At 54.4% G+C, this 18499-nt stretch overlaps 5 protein-coding genes across 5 annotated transcripts; 1 reads left to right on the top strand and 4 right to left on the bottom strand.

Moving 5' to 3' along the window:
• Window positions 1–179: 179 nt before the first annotated feature.
• Window positions 180–3192, top strand: RFS6 (putative galactinol--sucrose galactosyltransferase 6; the record flags this gene model as incomplete). Its single annotated transcript, XM_032029838.1, has 6 exons — window positions 180–835; window positions 941–1139; window positions 1192–1405; window positions 1461–1733; window positions 1780–2910; window positions 2963–3192. 6 exons carry the CDS (start codon window positions 180–182, stop codon window positions 3190–3192), a joined length of 2703 nt encoding a protein of 900 aa, XP_031890615.1.
• A 130-nt stretch (window positions 3193–3322) lies between these two features.
• Window positions 3323–4653, bottom strand: CGGC5_v012284 (Uncharacterized protein; the record flags this gene model as incomplete). The annotated part of the gene is made up of 5 exons (XM_032029839.1): window positions 3323–4033; window positions 4091–4215; window positions 4305–4502; window positions 4561–4574; window positions 4634–4653. 5 exons carry the CDS (start codon window positions 4651–4653, stop codon window positions 3323–3325), a joined length of 1068 nt encoding a protein of 355 aa, XP_031890616.1.
• A 1845-nt stretch (window positions 4654–6498) lies between these two features.
• On the bottom strand, window positions 6499–7307 carry APT1 (Adenine phosphoribosyltransferase; the record flags this gene model as incomplete). Its single annotated transcript, XM_032029840.1, has 2 exons — window positions 6499–6644; window positions 6743–7307. 2 exons carry the CDS (start codon window positions 7305–7307, stop codon window positions 6499–6501), a joined length of 711 nt encoding a protein of 236 aa, XP_031890621.1.
• Window positions 7308–13638: 6331 nt separating this feature from the next.
• CGGC5_v012282 (Uncharacterized protein) lies at window positions 13639–15645 on the bottom strand (the record flags this gene model as incomplete). Its single annotated transcript, XM_032029842.1, has 4 exons — window positions 13639–14209; window positions 14261–14914; window positions 14973–15193; window positions 15262–15645. The coding sequence occupies 4 exons, from the start codon at window positions 15643–15645 to the stop codon at window positions 13639–13641; spliced, it is 1830 nt and encodes a 609-aa protein (XP_031890619.1).
• Window positions 15646–16365: 720 nt separating this feature from the next.
• Window positions 16366–17937, bottom strand: PEX2 (Peroxisomal biogenesis factor 2; the record flags this gene model as incomplete). Its single annotated transcript, XM_032029843.1, has 1 exon — window positions 16366–17937. The coding sequence occupies one exon, from the start codon at window positions 17935–17937 to the stop codon at window positions 16366–16368; it is 1572 nt and encodes a 523-aa protein (XP_031890620.1).
• Between the last annotated feature and the right edge of the window lie 562 nt (window positions 17938–18499).

The following is an 18499-nucleotide window of genomic DNA, read 5'->3' as shown; positions in this document are numbered from 1 at the left end:
CCATCCCATGCTTCTGCGTCGGTGCCATACTGTGTCACATAAACCCAACTCTACCTTACCTTCGTAGTTGACCCAAACCCCCTCATTCAACTGGTCCACATACATCTGAAAGCAATCCGTACATCCCCCCATCTGCACCAGGACCAGGCCATCTCACCATTGACTTGTATGACATCAAGATGCCATCAGACAACTACAATTTCGTCGACGAATTCCAAAAGCTGTTCGTTTCCAAACAAAAGCCAGCTCCTGAGCCCATCACCGACAACATGAAAGCAATAATTCAGAGCTGCCCTCCTCTGGGTCAGTTCACCCAGGTCTCGACTGGGCAACTGACGGTGACGGCTGTTCTCGAGATACCTGCTTCGCGTGCAGACGAGCCATGGGAAGTTGCTTTATGGCAGTCCAGCGATGGAGGCGAATGGGTGGAGGTGGCCTTGCGTCGTATTGCTGATGATAGCCCGACGACTTTGCAGGCAATTCCAGACCACGTCCGCCGCTTCTTCTTCTCTGCCTCTCTTTCAGTCACCAAGACGCTTCAATTCACGCTGAAGTTCAGACACTCGGATGCCGACTCATGGCGATGGACCCGTGATGAGCTTGGTGTTGGTGACGGCAACGTCGTCGTGAGCACGGCCCCAGTGCTTCAAAGCGTCTCGGAACGTCTCGAAGACATTGTGACAGGCTTCAATCCTGCATGGAATGTGAAATCTCTCATGAGCCAGTGTCCTGGTACTCGTCTATGGTCACTGGAAACCGGCATCGACGCTGTTGAAAACGATGCGTCCAAGCTTGCTAACATCTCGTTGGGTATGCCATGGGGAAGCTTCCAGAGGTAAGCCTAGGTCACTAGCCGCTATATATCCTGAGATCCATCAGGTAGCTGTATCATACGGTCAGCGGCAGGGTTGTACCTTTTCCAGAACACTAACGGGGACAGATGGTTTGCCCTCGTTCGTATTTGGAGTCCCTGGCTAGCCCCCCGCCATGGCAAGACCTCGTTTCATCTCGACAAGGACGCTGTGCTATGCTCATTCCTGAGTTCCGAGGGCAAGCATCTAGTATTCCTTGCCGTGAGCGGGGTCAACAATGTGCTATCTGTTTTCCGTCATGATGATGCTGGGCAGATATCCGTTCACGTGAGTTTGAATCTCGTGAGCAGACATTGCGGTCTCTGATTGACATTGATAGGCTCGTAACGACGGATCTTCGTCAGAGAACGCAAAGATCCTCGTTGCCATTGGTGACAACTTCGAGAGCGCGAATGCTGCAGTAATGTACCAGGCGAGACACTATGTTATTACAGAGAAGAAAGCCAGCAATGAGTTGCAGGCCGAGATGAAAGCCATCGAAGAAGGCGTCAAGCCGGAATGGATGGAGAATTGGTATGACGGACTCGGCTTCTGTAAGTGATATCTACCGCATAACCCTGAAAGCATTTAGCTGATGTGGCTGCCTAGGTACATGGAACGCGCTTGGGCAGCGTCTCACAGACGAGAAGGTGTTCAACGCTGTTGACAAACTGGCCGAGAACAACATCAAGGTTACCAGTCTCATCATCGATGACAACTGGCAGACCATCGATTACAGAGGCCACGGCCAATTCCAACATGGTTGGTGTGAGTTTGAGGCCGAGCCGAAGGCTTTCCCAAAGGGTCTTAAAGCGACGGTTGCCCACATTCGAGAGAAGCATCCTCATATCCAGCACATTGCTGTGTGGCATGCCCTACTAGGTGAGATACTTCAAAGCATGTACGGTTAGCAGGACTAATTTTCAAGGTTACTGGGCGGGTATCTCTCCGGATGGCAAGATTGCAAAGGAATACAAGACGGTTGAGATTGTTCGAGAAGATGCTGAGCGACGGAACCTACCTCTTGGTGGCAAGATGACTGTTGTAGCCAAAGAGGACGTCGACAAGTTCTACAATGACTTCTACAAATTCCTCGTCGATTGCGGCATCGATGGTGTCAAGACAGATGCCCAGTTCATGACAGACACATGGGTCTCAGCCACCGCCCGTCGCGAGCTCATTGATGCCTATCTAGATGCATGGACGATATCCTCACTACGCCACTTTAGCATTAAAGCCATATCTTGCATGTCGCAAACACCGCAAATCCTATTCTACAACCAGCTTCCTCGGAACAAGCCCGCGATTCTCTGCCGAAATTCAGACGACTTCTTCCCTGAGATTCCAGCCTCACACCCTTGGCACGTATGGACCAACGCTCACAACAGCTTACTCACGCAGCACCTGAACATTTTACCAGACTGGGATATGTTCCAGACCGTGCACGATTACTCTGGCTTCCATGCTGCAGCGCGATGCGTCAGTGGTGGGCCGATCTACATCACCGACGTCCCGGGACAGCACAACTTGGATCTCATCAAGCAGATGACAGGGTTGACGATCCGAGGAAAGACTGTCATCTTCCGTCCCAGCGTCATAGGGAAGACCATCGATCCGTACACTGGATACGACGATGATGGCCTGTTGAAGATCGGTTGTTACCACGGCAAAGCCGTGACGGGCACTCCCATTCTGGGCGTTTTCAATATCTCGGCCCGATCCTTGACAGAGATCATCCCCCTCAGCTCCTTCGCTGGCGTTCTGCCTTCCATGCGCTACGTCGTTCGTGCCCACTCGTCTGGAAAAGTCAGCTCGCCTGTCACCCCGGGCACACCAGCTTCTGCTCTCACCACTTCGGTGGACGTACGAGGATATGAGATATTCACCGCGTACCCCCTTTCCAGCTTTGACAGCGAGTCAAAGGGCAAAGTATGGACTGCCAACTTGGGCCTCGTGGGGAAGATGACAGGAGCAGCAGCGATAGTCAACAGTGATTTCTTGCTGCGACACGACGGCAAGGTTGAGCTCAAAACCCGTCTCAAAGCATTGGGCGTTCTTGGTAAGTCCCTGAGCTTCCCTGAAGGAGGGCTTAAGCTTAACATCATGTCCAGGTCTGTACATCTCTAAATTGCCGGAGCTTACCATCCACGACGATTTCCTCGTCACCATCCAAAACTCGGTCATCCCTGTCAGCGCGGTGTCTGTTTGCAAGAATGATCACAAGGTACTGGAGATTGATATCGAGAAGGCTTGGGAGGAGATGGGCCTGCACCCAGGGTGGAGCAATGAGGTTGAGATGACTGTCACTTTCGCCATTGACCACGAGCAGGTGGAGGACTAGCTAGAACCGGTCTCCATGTCATCATCCAGAACATTGAAATAGATAGATCTCATTCAAATCGCATTAACTATCATTTTCATCATCACCATGCTCACCTGATCCTCCCGCCATCAAACGGGTGGCCCCCAGCTCACTTTCTAATCTTCTCGTGCGGCTGCAAGTCCAATAAATTCGCCTCCCACGAGAGCGTCGCCGGGATCTCCTCCTCCAAGCTCTTGTCTCTGCCCTCCCATCCAAGATACTTGCGCGCCCTCTCCGCCTTGCTCTTCGAGTTGAGACCCCAGCTATTATTCGACACCCCCTCCGACTGCAGCGCCTCCTTCATCGTAGCCTCCTTGGTCAGCGGCGCCGGCAGATACCCCTGCTTATACGCCTCCTCCGCGATCCACCGCGCGACCTCGCTCCAGACGTGGTTGCCGCTTTCGACGAAGTAGTACGCCCGGGGCCCAAACAACTCCGGGTCAGCATTCTTTCCAGCGTCCTGCGTCGCATCGGCGAGCGTCACGAAGAAGGCCGAGAGGTCGTGCACATGCACATTGTTCCACTCCGTCTTACCCGGCGCGATGATCGGCGCGAAGCCCTTCTCGAGCGTGGCCTTGGCGAGGGCGGGGACCTGGATGGAGCGCTGGTTGACGGGCCCGCGGCCCTGGCCGTAGATTGTAGGCGGGGAGACGATGGCGGTGCGGACGGCGGGGGAGGAGTTCGCGGCGAGGACGATCTTGTCGACGTTGCGGTGGATGGCCTCGTCGGGGAGGCTGAGCAGGCGGTCGATGTCGCGGATGTCGTGGTAGTCTTGCTCCGGGAGGGGGGCCTCGCCGTAGCGCTCGTGTTTTTGGTCGTACTGTCGTCCCCTCGTGTGTTAGACAAGACGACGGGACGGAAGGGATATTGTTCGTACCCATTGCAGAATTCCCGTGCCCGAGACGTGAAGCCAGAAGCCGGGCTTCTCCGCAGTGTGGCCTTCGGCGAGACCTTTAGCAATGGCTTGCGCTGAAGGAACGTCGTCCGCAGAGTCGGCGGTGTCTAAGAGACGGCAGTCAACATTCAGTACATCAGGGGTGCAGATACTGTATTCTCCATGTCAACTTCACGGAGCAGGACACAAGACGTACGGACAACAATGTCGGCGGCAGCGGCCTCCTTCTCGATGACGTCCGAGTCGGCCAGGGTGCCGACCACGATGCGAACATTGGCGTTCGGATAGGCCTTCTTCACAGGCGCTGCACGCTCCTCGGAGCGGACGAGGAGCGCGTACTCGTAGTTCGGGTGCTGCTTATAGAGAGCATGGAAGGCGTCGCCTCCGATGTAGCCTGTGTGAGTGTGTAAGTCGAGAACCCGCCTGTGTCTAGAGAGGAAAGCGTTTGGTACCCGTCACGCCGGTGCTGTGATGTTAGGTTAATTAGTGAGGATCGTTTTCTAGACCAATTTGTGAACGACTCACAGGAAAATTTTCAGGGTCATTTCGTGGGATTATTCGTGGGATTTGCCGATTTGTGTGAATGAAGCGCTTGGCTGTCATGAGGTAGACGGAGACGGGTATGCTGGGCATCGTGTTTGTTATATGAAAGTCAACCCCGCATCGCCTATCATTGTGAAGGGGTGTCTACCAGCTCATCGACGCTTGATAATTACACTGCAGGCGCCCGAATTATGAAACCCAAACAGCTGTCTAAATACGGGGATGTATTCGACAATTTCCCAAGTAGATCCCCCTCTTCTGACACCAAGCTCCCTGAGGAAGGGTAGTGAGCTAGAGGTGGGGTATCTAACGTGAATCGAGGGGCAGGGCGCGGCGGGTGACATCATGGCCATCACGTCTTCGCGGGGTCCTCGCCATATGTGGCATGTTTGTGTTGCACTGTCCTGTAGATCCGGGTTGACGATCCGTTTGTCATGTCCCACTTGTTCCCGGTGAAAGGAGTTAGTGTCGGAAATAAAACGAATTCTGCATAGAGCTGGCTTGTTGGCTGAACATTAGTATTTTATCAATATTCGACGATCGTGTTGGATGACTTGGGTGAGCCTGGAGGCGGATGGCACCCAGGTAAGTAAGACATCAGCTTCAGGGCATGCGGGCATGGCCAAGCAAAGACCATCTGTAGATTAAACAGCAATAGCTGGTAGGAGAGGATTGACATTCGACCAGAGTGAATGTATCCGAAGTGAGAAAAGTGAGGGCTAGGGATGCAATTTGGATACCAGCAGAGGAAACATACATATGAGGAACCACAGGCAATATAGTCATCATGGTACGGGAAAACGATATAGTTTCTTCCTTTAGTACAACTCTTGCTGAATAACACTACTTACTTCACGACAGCTGATCGGTACCAAAACCCCCTTAACTCGAGTAAGGGATCAAGCGGTCTCGAGAACGTGTCTCGATGACTGGGCCATCGCATCAGCTTGAGCAGATATGACATCAGAGATCCTCGAGATATTGGTGATGTGCAACCAGTTCCTACCATTGTATGTTGCGCATAGCGAGAACGAATCGATCATGGTCGGAGATTACCATATTCAAGAGGACTAAAGGAGCGTTCATTGTCCCTTTAGAACACGAATCAAAAACAGTTTACGGTGAGTTACAGAAACCATATCCAGAACACAAATCTTGTAGTATTGCGTCTGATGGTGTAGCTTCGCTTCCCACTTGGATCTCTGCGCAAGATCTTGCACCATCGTTTGGTTGGTGCGAGCCGATGAAAGTCGGTGACTTCCATTCACATGCAATAGCCAGCCCCCACACTTCGGCGTGTCTTAGACATGCAGCGTGGGATGACCGTTGGGAGTCACTGCTTACAATGACGAAAAGCCTGGGTAGACCTGCTCTCATGCTGAAATTGGTGTTTTGTTTTCATCGCGTTGTGAGTTGTTAAGAACCCAGATTACGCACATCGGCTCAGAATGTGAGCCGATATCTTTGATAAATCTCATAACCTCTATGAATGGCGTCTCTTCAATCAGTGTGCCTTCCGACTTTTTTTTAAAGTTCCTAAACGCCAGCGCGATGTCTGCTGTCGCGCATTGTTCTCCTTGTGGAAAGGAGTAGAAAAAGAAGTCAAGTCTCATGCAAGGTTGTTTGGGAAGAATCGTGTCTCGGCAGGTTGAGGCCCCTCATTTGGTGCCGACAAGGAGAATGTTCCAAAATGGGTGATTATGTACGTTGATGGGCTTTCCTCTCATGTTGCGTGCCAGAACTGAGATGTGAGACGTTGTCGGCCGCCGGGCCTCGGGAGATAGGTCGGTCGATGGGGACTTATATCGGGGCCGATGCCGGGGGTCCGAAGATCGAGGGTGATTCGATCATGCGTCCTCGAGGAGGATGACGGTCTTGGTGTCGCCGAGCTTCTCACGTCCGTTGAGACCGGGGATTTCCAGGATGAAGAGGTAGCCAACGATCTCGCCGCCGAGCTGCTTGACGAGGTCTGCCGCCGCCTTTGCGGAGCCGCCTGGTGGGTGGTGTTAGTGGGGCCACTTGGGAAATCGATGGAGGGGCAGAAATCATGGAGGGGCAATTCTGCCGCCCGCCGCATGTCGCAAAACTCACCAGTAGCGATGATGTCGTCGACAACCAGGACCTTCTGGCCCGGCTTGATGGCATCCTGCTGCATCTGGAAGAAATCGGAGCCGTACTCCTTCTGGTACTCGGCGGTGACGCACGGGCCGGGCAGCTTGCCCTGCTTGCGCACCGGGGCGAAACCGGTGCCGAGACGGAGGGCCAGGCCGGGTCCGAAGAGGAAGCCGCGGGCGTCGAGGCCAACAACAACGTCGGGAATCTGCTGGCCAAAGGCCTCCTTGACCTGGAGCTCGAGGACGGAGCCGAGGGTCTCGTGGACGGAGGGGTCGAGGAAGAGGGGCATGATATCGACGAAGTCGATGCCCTTGATGGGGAAGTCGGCGAAGTGACGCAGGGCGCTCTGGAGCTTTACCTTCCCACCGGCGAGTTCGGGGGAGGCGGCGGCGGAGGAGGAGGGCTGTCGTCCCTGGGCATCTTGAGAGGCGTTGGTGTTTGAGGCGGGCAGGTCGGCGGTTCCTCGGACGGGATGGGCGGCCAGAGGGTTAATTGGTGCCGGCGAGGCGTCGTTAGACAGAGGAATCTGTTCAGAGGACATGTTGAAGAGAGAAGAGAGGAGAGGAGGAGAAAGATAAAGGTAGGTCTCCGGGCGGGCTGGTAATGATATGTGCAGGTACAGACAGTATCTAGGTTGGCAGAGAGAAAATTTTGGGGTCGGATCCCGGAGTGAGTGAAAGGAGGGGTGTGGGACGCGACAACTGGCGGGCAGGTAGAACAGGCACGGCAGGTCGTAGAGCTACAGCCAAGGCCAAGGTTGGCAACCCAAGTGCGGATGGGCCAGGTGTTTAGGACACAACCTGGAAAGTCGAGGTACGGGAAGTTTGTATTGTGTGTGCTACAGCTACCGAGTACTTGCACCAGAGTCAGCAGGAGGGTAAGGTACCTACCTCAATAGGTACCTACCTGCGCATTGATTGCCTTGCGCTGCCTGCCTACCTACCTACTTACCTACCTTACCTAGTAGGTAGGTACCTTGCTGAGGTGCCGTTGCGTGGGACAGGCCTTGTTGACCGAACCAGAAAGGTGTGTGTGCGGTTAGAATTGAGGTGTGTGAGAAAAGACTCATCAGACTGTGGACTGAAAATCGGAGGCTAGTCCAGCTCGGCTCGCCGGGATTAGGGGAGGAGGGTGGAGGGTGAGACAAGGCAAGGAAGAGTACCTTAGTTGTAGGTCGGTACTGTGCTGTAGGAAAAGACGAAGGAAAAGCACGAAAGCAGGCTGGCAGATGGCGCGCAGAAGGGGCGTGCCGGGTGGTGGTTGTCCAGGATCATGAAGGGACGAGTAGACGAGACGAGGGAGACAAAAAAAAAAAAAAAAAAAAGTGGTGAGAGTGAACGCGCGCCATCGATTAGAGGAGTGGAGAGTTGTGATACGGGTAGGGTGTCACTACGGCGGTACGTGTGGTTCAAAGTGGGCAAAAGAGCCAGCCATGACGGGACCTGGGCATGAGCATTGGCATTGGCATTCCCAATGACAGACAACGGGACGGTTCCAGGCAAGGCCTGCCTCATTGTTTGTTGCAAGATAGGGAAGAGCTCTCTTCGCGGGCTATTATTCCCAAGGTAGATAAGGCCAGCGGTAATTTTGTTTCTTCTGCTGTCTCTTCCCTGCAACGGGCCCATCCATCCCTCTCTCGGATACTCTTTCGGATACCTCCTGTATCCTGCCGATGTTGGGCGATAACAACCTATCCGTCCCCAAGGAACAAAACGTGCTCAAGCATTATTTCTCCGACCAGAAGACCGCCGAGCCATCAGTGACGGGCAACGACGGCAGCTCTCGCATGTTCCACTCCTCTTCCTCTGCGCCGTCGAAACTCGCCTCGCACGATATGGGTATCTGCCTGTAATAGCAAATGGTAAGCCAGCTCTGGCGCAGGTGGGATGGCATGGTATGGCATGGCACAGCATAGTAGGTAGCATGGCAAGGCACGGCTTGCTTGTATCTCTCTCTGCCTCTCTGCCCCTCCAACGCGACATCGACCCCTCCATCGGCGAACGGACTGCACCAGGGAGCAAAGAGGCACTACCCCACTATGCCACCATCTCCGAGAGACCCAGACCGGGGTGCAAGCTGCTGTGTTTCTGTCTCACGCACATCAGGCAGCTCAGCACCAGCATGAACATGAGCGTGAGCCCGACGCCGTTGTGGTCCCGGGGCACCAACGCTGTATCCGTACTGGACTGGATTGGGCCGGGAACCTTGCCGTTTCCCTGTCCTGTCTAGAACTGATGAATGGGAATGCAGCGATGGCTGATGCAGTGCAGCTTCCTGCATGCGCATGTAGGTGGTACAACGATGCCACGCCATTCCACGACCTCATCTTCCGTACGGATAAGGTAGGTAACGCATGCTGCTCGAATAAGGTTGTTGATGGGCTCGGCTCGGCTGGGATCCATTGTGCCGTGCGGTCACGGTCATCTCAATGGCGGTCGGTAGGTTGCTTGGTTTTGGGATGACATTGTTGACGCTGATGTTGAAGCCAATTGCCTGTGTTACTGTCACTGTGTTGTGTTGCCGTCAACTGAAGTTCAAAGGGCAGATGCTACAGACCACACGTCCCTCTCAACATGTGGGGATTGTAGCAGTCCGACCATGCGGAAAACATTCGGCTCGTTTCAAACGTCTGAAGTTGCCCATGGTCCGCGGCGAGTCGTTCAACAAGGTTGTGAAAGAGGCATCCATTATCACAATACCATATGGACGAGGTTGACTGACGACACAGGAGAAGCCGGAAGACGTGAGGCGGATGTGCAGTGGAGAAGAGTGAAACAGAGGAGACGAGAGGGACAGGAGACGATAGGGCAGGACCGGTACTTCTGGAAGACACCTGTTGGATGTTGAATGCAGGGTATCGGACTGAGAATGGATAATGGCAGTGGAGAGGAAGGGAAGGGATGGAAGCACGGCTTCTGAGCTGTTGCATGTTGTCGGGCAGGAAGCGGCGCTTATGACGACGACGAGATCAACGTCAACTGCATTGCACCGCACCGCTTGCCATGTTGCGGCGGTCTAAGTCTTTGCAACCGCCCCCGTTTCTCTTACCCAAGAATCCCAGAGTAAGGTGCCTGGCCTTCTTCCTTGCCTTGAGGTCTTTCGACCAACCGGAAAACTCGATGGGACCGCTGCGTGCGTGCTATTCAGACCATTAACACATCCTCCTACATGCCATTATCCCTCCTCTCCGCACCTCCCTAGAACGCCACTCGTTCCTGTTTTGCTTCTAGATGCATTCAGCCCATGCACCTCCCTGTCCTCTCGGGGCCTTTTACGGGGACAGCGAAGCAGACCGGCCCTACGTCTTGGCCGTGACCCCTGGACCTGCTTGCTCGCTCGCTCTGGGCGGCGGCCAGCCCAAGATACCATCGCTCAACCACAGCTTCTGCAACGAGCCTATCAATTTCTGAGGATGCTGCGTTCTGTCAACCTGCTCAATAAATGGCTCTACGGCCTGCCACGGTTGCTTTGTCGGACCGGCATGTCCATATCCAGCAAAGCTCAAACTCAAGGTCAAACCGGAACTCAAAAACCCACTTCAGCAACAAAAGCCCCGGTAGCACATACGAACGTGCTTCAGCTGGGCATCTTGCCTTGCAAGACGAGTTTACGGATACACTCAACAGCGCTGTGTCAGCCAGGGTCCTTACACCTGCCCCAAAGTACTTACCGATCTCTGCCTGTCCCTACGCACTCCAGGCCTGGTCTGCATCGTCAGCTTTGATGTTTAAGGGTCCTTTTCCATACGGTGTCTGACTTTCACCGTGGTATTCGATCAATAATCATATTACACCCCACTCATCCCGTCGAAACGTCTCATCCTCCCCGTCCATACTCCTTGGACCATCAAAGTCTAGAGCAACGGGCGAACCACCATCGCATCATCCTGCCATCACTTCGCATTGAGTCACGACCAGGGCGTTTGTCGAATCAGAAGTCAATACCGCTCATGAACGGCCTCGCAACCCCCGCGCCTCGACACGAACGGACCCATGTCCGACGGGATTTCCTCCTTCACCCGGCGGTGCCTACGCTGCTCATCCGTCACTTCTCAACGGTATCAATCACAAAGTACTCATCCCACCACCACACCACATTTTAGTCGATGAACTACCCAACCAAGCACTCAGCTCACAAAGAGGCCCTGGTGAACCGATATCTCAGCCAAGGTGCCTGGATCTTCAGACAAGACGGATCCCCCAAGACGGGCAAGCTGCAACGGCATCTCTTCGGTGCCCCCATATTTCAAGTTCCATCCGAATCCTCTGCGTCCATTTTATCCGATCATTTCCAAGCACCATCCCGGAACTGCCACTGGACATGGAACCGCCTTACCTGAAGGTGTCTATTTCTAGCTGACGACGTATGGGTCTCCGACTGGCAACGTAGGGTTTAGGCCACGTTCTGTCAGCCTTTTGCCAGACACTCATCCATCTTCCCGGATCAAGCTTGGGAAAGCTTGTGAACAGTGTGCATGGTCGATCCGGTCTGGATCGCAACAGCCGCCCCGTGTCACAGCCACGCAGCGAGTTACTCTGTAACGAACCTCGTTCACGTCAAAACCGCTCCAACGCATCAGATACGCCGTCCGGACATTGTTCCGCCACAGGCATTCAATCTTGATAATGGCGCTAGGCAGTGGTGATTCAAGCCAGTAAGCAAGGTCCTACACAACCGCAATGCCTCGCTATCTACAAATGCACGCCGTGCTTTCACGGCCATCCGCTGGCGGCCCGGAAGCCATTCCGTCAGACTCACTTTGAAGCAGTGCTACCCTTGGCCACTGCGCTGAGTGGCTGAGGGTATCACCTCTTTGTCATCGAATTCACCACTGGGCCCGTTCAAGCTGTGGACGAGACGCGGCATCTCCACCGGTCGGTCGCATTTGAGGCGTCCCGTACGTAGCTAGGTACTGTGCTACAAGTCCTCAACTGCCTGTCACTGTGTGTATCCCCGGGCGGCTCGGACGGAGATGCTAACCGTCGTAACCCTGCCGTCCTTTGACATGCAACCTTCTGTTCTCGGGGGCTCCTGAACTCATCCGCCAGCTCCAGAATCCTAGATATAAAACAGACTGCGAGATGCCCGTACGATTGCCTTTCCCAATGAAACAAAAGGCTCTGCTCGGTCAGCCGGCAGTCATCAGGAAGACTACCTTGCTACAGCACGACATCTCTGGGACCGAGCCAAACCTTCAATACGTTTGTTTCCTGCTCGCCCGGCACCCCTGCACTCGCCCACACGCCGGGCAGCCTCCATGGACGAGAGACCCCGACTCACTCACATGCCCGGAGGGACCAGCAGCAACATCAAGATCTGTTGCATTAGCGGCCTTTTTTTTTTTTTTTTTCACAACGTTCCGATACAAGGTCGAGGCGGTCCCCGTCCGGCATAACAACTTGCGCAACCGGGGCTTTCCGTTACGACCTTGGTAAACATTCCGCAGCTAGAAGGTGTTTAATACAAGTCAGCATGCCTCAGGAAGAAGAAGATGCCGTGCCTCCGGCGCCGCTAGCACGCAAGTCGCCGTAAATGAGTCAGTTTGGATGACCTACAGACGCCGTAGTCTGTAGGTCCCGTACCGTAGTGCGCGCAAACAGCGTCCCTTCTTCACCGCCTCCTCCCACCCGGCCTCGGCGCCATTGGCTGGGCAGGTGCACGACTTTTGGGGGGGAAGGCATGCTGTTGTTCGATATGCAAATGTGGGTAACTATATGCTGACGTTGCTCAAGCTTCGAAAACGACGCGCCACTACTACCAGAGAGAGAGAGAGAGAGAGGACGAAAGCCAGACCTTATTCGTGCCAGTTGGCAATTGATGGCCCGTCCCTTCCTAAGAGGCACTTTAGCTCACTGCGACTCAGAGGTGATCCCCGACGTGCTTGACTAAGGTCGTTACACTGGCCAGAGGGCGCTTCTGCCTGCTGCCGGGCTTATCAACGACATGATCATATCTAGTCGGCCGTCTGTCTGTGTGTCGCAAACCGCTCCGCGCGGGGGGTAATCTAGTTTCTGTGCTCTCTACATCTGCAAACATGACAACACCGTCCCAGCAAGCCGGCGACGCTCTCATTCGGTAACCCGAACCGCACAGGAGCTTGAACGAGCTGTCAGTGGGCAGCCTCGCCGCAGCGTCTCGGAGGGTGTCGTCGCTCGTTGGGCCGGGGGGTGGGTAGGACAGCGTCATGCAGGTGGCCGCAATCAGCCAAACGGGAGGCCTAAAAAATCTAGACACCCTCTTCTCTCTCTCTCTCGCCGGTTCGTTGTGTGAGTGTGTGAGTGAGACAACCAAGCAATGAAAAGGTCTTGTTGGGCTATTGTTCCCTATCGCGCTTGCTGCAGATGATATGATGTGCATGCGCGCGCCAAGTGCCCTTTCATTATCGGAGAAGCGTCATCGTGTTGCTTCTCGTAATCTTCGTCTCATTACTTCTATTACTCATCGGTCTTCTTTCTGTCTAATGAAAAGGAACGAAAACGCCGCGGTCATGCTCTGAAACTGTGGTATCTAACATCTAATGGTCGTGAGAGACATTTAAAAAAGGGGAAGGGGTATCTTTCTCGTTTGGTCTTCAGCAACGGTTGCCGTGAGGGCATGCGCGTAAGACTAACCCAAAAAAACGCAATGAGAGTCGTGAAGAAACAACGCGATTTATGCAACTCGCCATTCCTCTTATCTTTGAGGACAGAAGTATGCTGAATGTTGAAAAACAGTCATCAAAAAAGACCATACGTTCGGTACGGCTATAACCAATGTCGATGCCATCCAATTCCTCATAAAAAGAGGCAATGAAACCGGTGATAAGATCGGGCAGCATGAGGCATAACAACGTCGCAAATGTGGTGTGAAGCAGTCTGTCGTGGGAGGTGTCTTCAAGGAAATTGTAGTCGGATGATGGAGAAGAACATGTTTTGAAGCACATGAAACATGACAGCCACGCTCGTCGGCAGCAGCTCAGGCCAGACGGCGAGATCAAGCTTTCCCTCCATACCGACGTCGACCCCAAAAATGTAGCGGATGAGCACGCGGACGCAGATGGACGCCACGAGCTCGCAGCCCCATGTGACCGAGGAGGCCCAGAAGGTCAGGTTGAAGTCGTAATCGTCGCCAACCTCCTTCATGTCGAATGCGAAGTAGGGGTAGACGTCTTTGTTCGGTCCAAAGTGTAGAACCAGGACGCTGCCGAGGAAGGCCGCCATGGACACGTTCTCCGCGAGGAAGCGGATAAAAACGTTGCGGGTGCAGACCTTTTGATACGACGCGTAGGACTGGTCGGTCAGGTTGAGGGTGACGGTGATGCGGTGGTAGAGGCGCGACATCGTCAAAGGGGTGAGGATGATGAGCGTGCTGCTGGAAAGTATCTGAAGATACACGAATTGCTCTGGGGAGCGAAGACGGGCGTATAGCGCGCGAACGTAGGTTTGGTAGGTGAGCATGAAGTATCTTTGTTTTGTTAGATGTGCCGTCTGTAACACGGAAAAGAGGTTCGCTTACAGCTTGAATACCCAGCTGAGAGGGTAGCTCCCAACACGTTCACCCTCGCGAATACCAAGCAGCCAACCTGTCAAGGCGTCGAGGAGATGGACCGTGATGATCCAGCTGTAGACGTAGACGATTGTTTCCAAATTGTTGTGGGGTAACGTCCGTAAGTAGATCTCTGCGTAGGCTTCTCCTATCACATACGCCATGAGGCCGACGAACAAGGCCAGACAGAACCAGATGAAACGGACGAAGCTGGCTGGCAGCCATCTGCGCCGTATCCTCACGCTGGTCAAGTGTCTGGGCTGCTCTGAGCCGAACTGCAACGCCGCGTCCGTGTCGAACGAGTCGTGGCTGAGGTTTGGCCGGCGACGATTATCTCGCCGAGGGATGCTCCCTTCAGCCTCACCAGTCCACCAAGACGTTGTGAAGATCCGTTGCGTCTCAGAGAGCGAGTGGCGTAATTTCAGGTGGCGTTCTGAGGTAAGGAGAATGCAGAACGCTATAGCTACCGGCATAGCCATGACGATAAACGTCCAGGAGATCCAAGCCGTGTTATGTTGAGTGAGGAAGCGTGTTTCCGGGGTAAGATAAAGCGGGATAGGCACTGCTATTGAAACAGTGGCAATCAGAGACATGGTGACCGGGAAGCCGAGGGATTGCGGCCACCTGTGAGCGTGTAAGTCAGTGGAGACTTCCTCCATACACCTGGAAGGGGGGTTCATACCAGTTCAGGCTGTAAAGATTGAAGACCTTGGTGATCCAAATCAGGGCAGTAATATTGTAGAAGCCATAGTAGACAAATAGGAAGAACCAGAAACTAATCTGCACTCGTGCTTCTCCGTGACCAGGTATCTTGCGCCCCGAACCAGACCCGGGGTCACTACGGTCGTCATCGTCGTCAGGAAACTGATATTGCGGAAACGGCAGCGCACACCACGCGATGGCCTGCATTTTATCAGAATCAGTACTTCTTTCGCAATCAAACAAGGGCATATTCATTGGTGGTGACATACTAGAGCAGCGGGCATCAACACCAGACATCCATACCGACTCCACCAAACGTCAACCACCTTCTTGACGGCACTCTGCTTCGGCTCTACCCAAACGTCGACAATCCTGCGCCAGGTCCGCTGCCATAAGCTCAGATCCTCCAAGTCGACTCTATCGGCACCATCATCGTTGTTATCGAGACCAGCTGCAGAGAGAAGCGCGCCATAGCCGACGTGCACACTGCCACGATTGTTGGAGAAGAGACCGAGGGTGCTGGAACGCCGACGGCGGCCGCTGACATCGGAGTCTTGGGGTACGGCGCGAAAGCGACCTAGTAGAGGAGACGAGTCGCTCGTGAAGCGGGTTCGGGACTCGTTGCCTTGCGTGAACTGGAAGAAGCTCGGCATCGCTTCGCAGTTTGGAGGGTATCGTCTATCTTCGCGACATTGGGTGTGGTTTGTTTACTTTCCACTCGTGGCAGGCGAGTTCTCTCGACAGTTGTTGGTTGGATTTGAAATGCTTGGGATACGCGCTCGAGCTTAAAGTCTAGGAAGTATTACCCCGCGAGAGTGAATGCTGCTTTATCGTGATCTTGCTTATGTCCAGGATGACGCGGGTCTGGCAGGAATGTTTGCTCGATGTCGTACAGTAGTAGCTTGTGGTGTGAGGAAAGGAATCCCGGACTTCATCCAGTGTAAATTGGAATTTCAGTGGCTTATGACGCTAGGGCGCCCGTGTACCTGGGACGGTCCCTGGTTTTCTGGCGGACACGGCGGATCAGGCCCCCTGGCAAACCGGGCGCTAGCGCTGTTTGGGCGGAGCTTCGGATGTGTTGGCCTGTGGAGACCTCATGCTGAGTTCGCAGTCCTCCGACCGCCGGCCGGGGGCCGCATGATGTTTGGTAGATGAGCACACGAAATGAGATTGAAGATTGAAGGGTTGAATACCGTCGCCGTCTTTGTATTCCCAAATATTATCGTAAATATGCATGCTTCTTACAATCGCCTCAACTCCCTCTGTGGAAACAAGTGCCGGTTTACCCACGGCGCGTAGATCTAGGTGGTAATCTAGATGCAAGAGCCCATCAAAAAGGCCGAACGTCATGATGTTGTTGTACAGAGTCCCTCTTAGTCCTCGTCATTGTCCATGGTCTCCTCGAACCCCTCTGAGTCCTCGGTCTCCTCTGAATCCGTAGAATATTGTTTCTCTTTGGGCACGTCCACAAAGTCAACTTCGTTGCGGTCGTCATCCTTTTCTTCACCCTCAACCTCGGCCTCAACTTCAGCATCCTTTGAGTCTTCTGAAAAGGCCACAACCTTGGACGTCGGCGATTTCTTCGGTGGCTCCAAAACATCACCACTCCAGGGTTTGCATTCTTTGACCAGCTCACCACACCTGAGACAAGTCCAACCCTCGCCCTCCTCTCGCTCCAGCCGGGTCGCGAGACAGACGAAGCAGTATATGCAACCGCAAGGAATAGTCTCGTATGGGTTCGTAATATCTGTTTGGGCCGATCCAATGACACCGCTCGAGGCCGCAGCCGCCATGATCTCGGTCTCCGTAGTTGCCAGAGCGTTCTGGTCCTGGTAGCAGATGGCGCAAGTGCGCTCCGGCAGAAAGCCGTACTCTCCGTTGGCCGACTTTTCTTCGTCTCCGCTAGTCGTCATGATTGATTTTGTCTTGCGCCACGTTCGTGATATCCATCTCCTCCATCGATTGATGCCGATAAGTGGGAGAACAAACAAAAGAAACTCGGTGAAGGCATGCCAGACGAGTTGCCGATTGAGGTATTCGAAAGACACCTCACGGCTCACCTGGCTTGTTGGTGGGGCGAGGCGCATACGTAGTACTCTATCCAAGAGGGTGCGATATCTCCCCTGCAGGAGGAAAACCAGGAAGGAGACGAAGGCTGCTCCCGCGTGTATGGTGGTGATTCTCGATGTGATGCGCGACAGTCGTTGGAGGCGTGGATTGGGATCACCGTATCCTTCGTCATGCTCCAGCAGCCAGTTCTCCCATTTGTCCCAGCCGTATCTTCCAAAGACAGTCGCCAGTCCGTAGAGGGACTTTTGCCATCTGGAGGGCGCCACCAAAACAGAGCCGTCCTTGCGCGCGTCGGTATATTTCAGGTTCTGCAACGCTGCACCATAGGTCGCATCGTGATCCCACACGGTGAGCTTGAATAGCACCGCGCGCAGTGCCAAGAGAATCTCAGCTGACCAGTCGTCTTTCAGGTGGCCGCCGGCAAAGTATTTGAGCGCATCACCAACCTGACCGCGCAGGAGCTCCAGCAACTCGTCGTCTAATAGTTCGGCGTCGACCTGTCCGACTCTGAAGGCCGGACGCGTGCCGTCCTGGGAGGAGATGGCGTCCCATGCTGATCCGAGTCGGCTAAAGGGGAAGGGCAGCCGGTCAATCTGGGCGCGTGCTCGTGATGATTCGTGTTGCGCGGCGATTCGGGCGGCGTTCTCTGCTTCGCGGGCTTGTCGTCGGGCTGCCAGGCGCTGCTGCGCTTGCGCAAAGTTGGTCGATGTCATCTGGGCGGCATTGGGCGGTGGAATGTGCAGGCGAGATGCAAATTGCTGAGCATCACACCTCTTGCCCAGGTTGTCGAAGACGACGGGGGGATGGGAAGTTGGATGGGTGTCGGAAAATGAGCCGAGGTCCGCCGTTCCAGCGAGCGACTCGCAGTAGGCCATTCCACTGCCGCGGGCAACAATGCTGGGGGACAGGCGGTGGCCTGGGCCGAAATGTCGGCCGGCGGAGCATCTGACGTACCGGGGCGCCCGGGCCACCCTTTGCACCTAAGGTACTGCTCCCTGCAAAGATCTCCACGTTGCGGCGGGTACGAGTGCCTCCATCGGCTCTCCACTGACTTTCCGTTATCAAAGACCCCGACATTCGAGTCTGAATACCGACCAAACCTCCGTCCGCCCTGCAGGTCCCCTGCTGTGGCTTGCCCGACCTTAATATTACCACATCATAGTCACGGCGTCAAAACTACTTTTGGGGACGTCGGCGACCATCTTACAAACCATATCTGTCATGCATTGCACTCTGCATCAACACTGCGGGTGAACCAGCTTACCTCAGATGGTGTGTCACCTCGACAAGCGAGGTCCCGGCCTCATCCCGGCGGGAAGCGTCAACACTGATTGCTTGGGACGAACTCAACGCGACCTCCAGCGCCCTCTACGCTCCCTGCTTCGGATATGGCCGCGCGCGCCAGTCCCCATTCTGATGCTGGTTCCCTTCTTCTTG

This window comes from Colletotrichum fructicola, assembly GCF_000319635.2.
Source record: "Colletotrichum fructicola Nara gc5 chromosome Unknown KSG_Nara_v1_contig07, whole genome shotgun sequence".
NCBI lineage: Eukaryota > Fungi > Ascomycota > Sordariomycetes > Glomerellales > Glomerellaceae > Colletotrichum > Colletotrichum fructicola.
The sequence above is the reverse complement of the archived record's forward strand: the minus strand, read 5'-3'. Positions and strand labels throughout refer to the sequence as shown.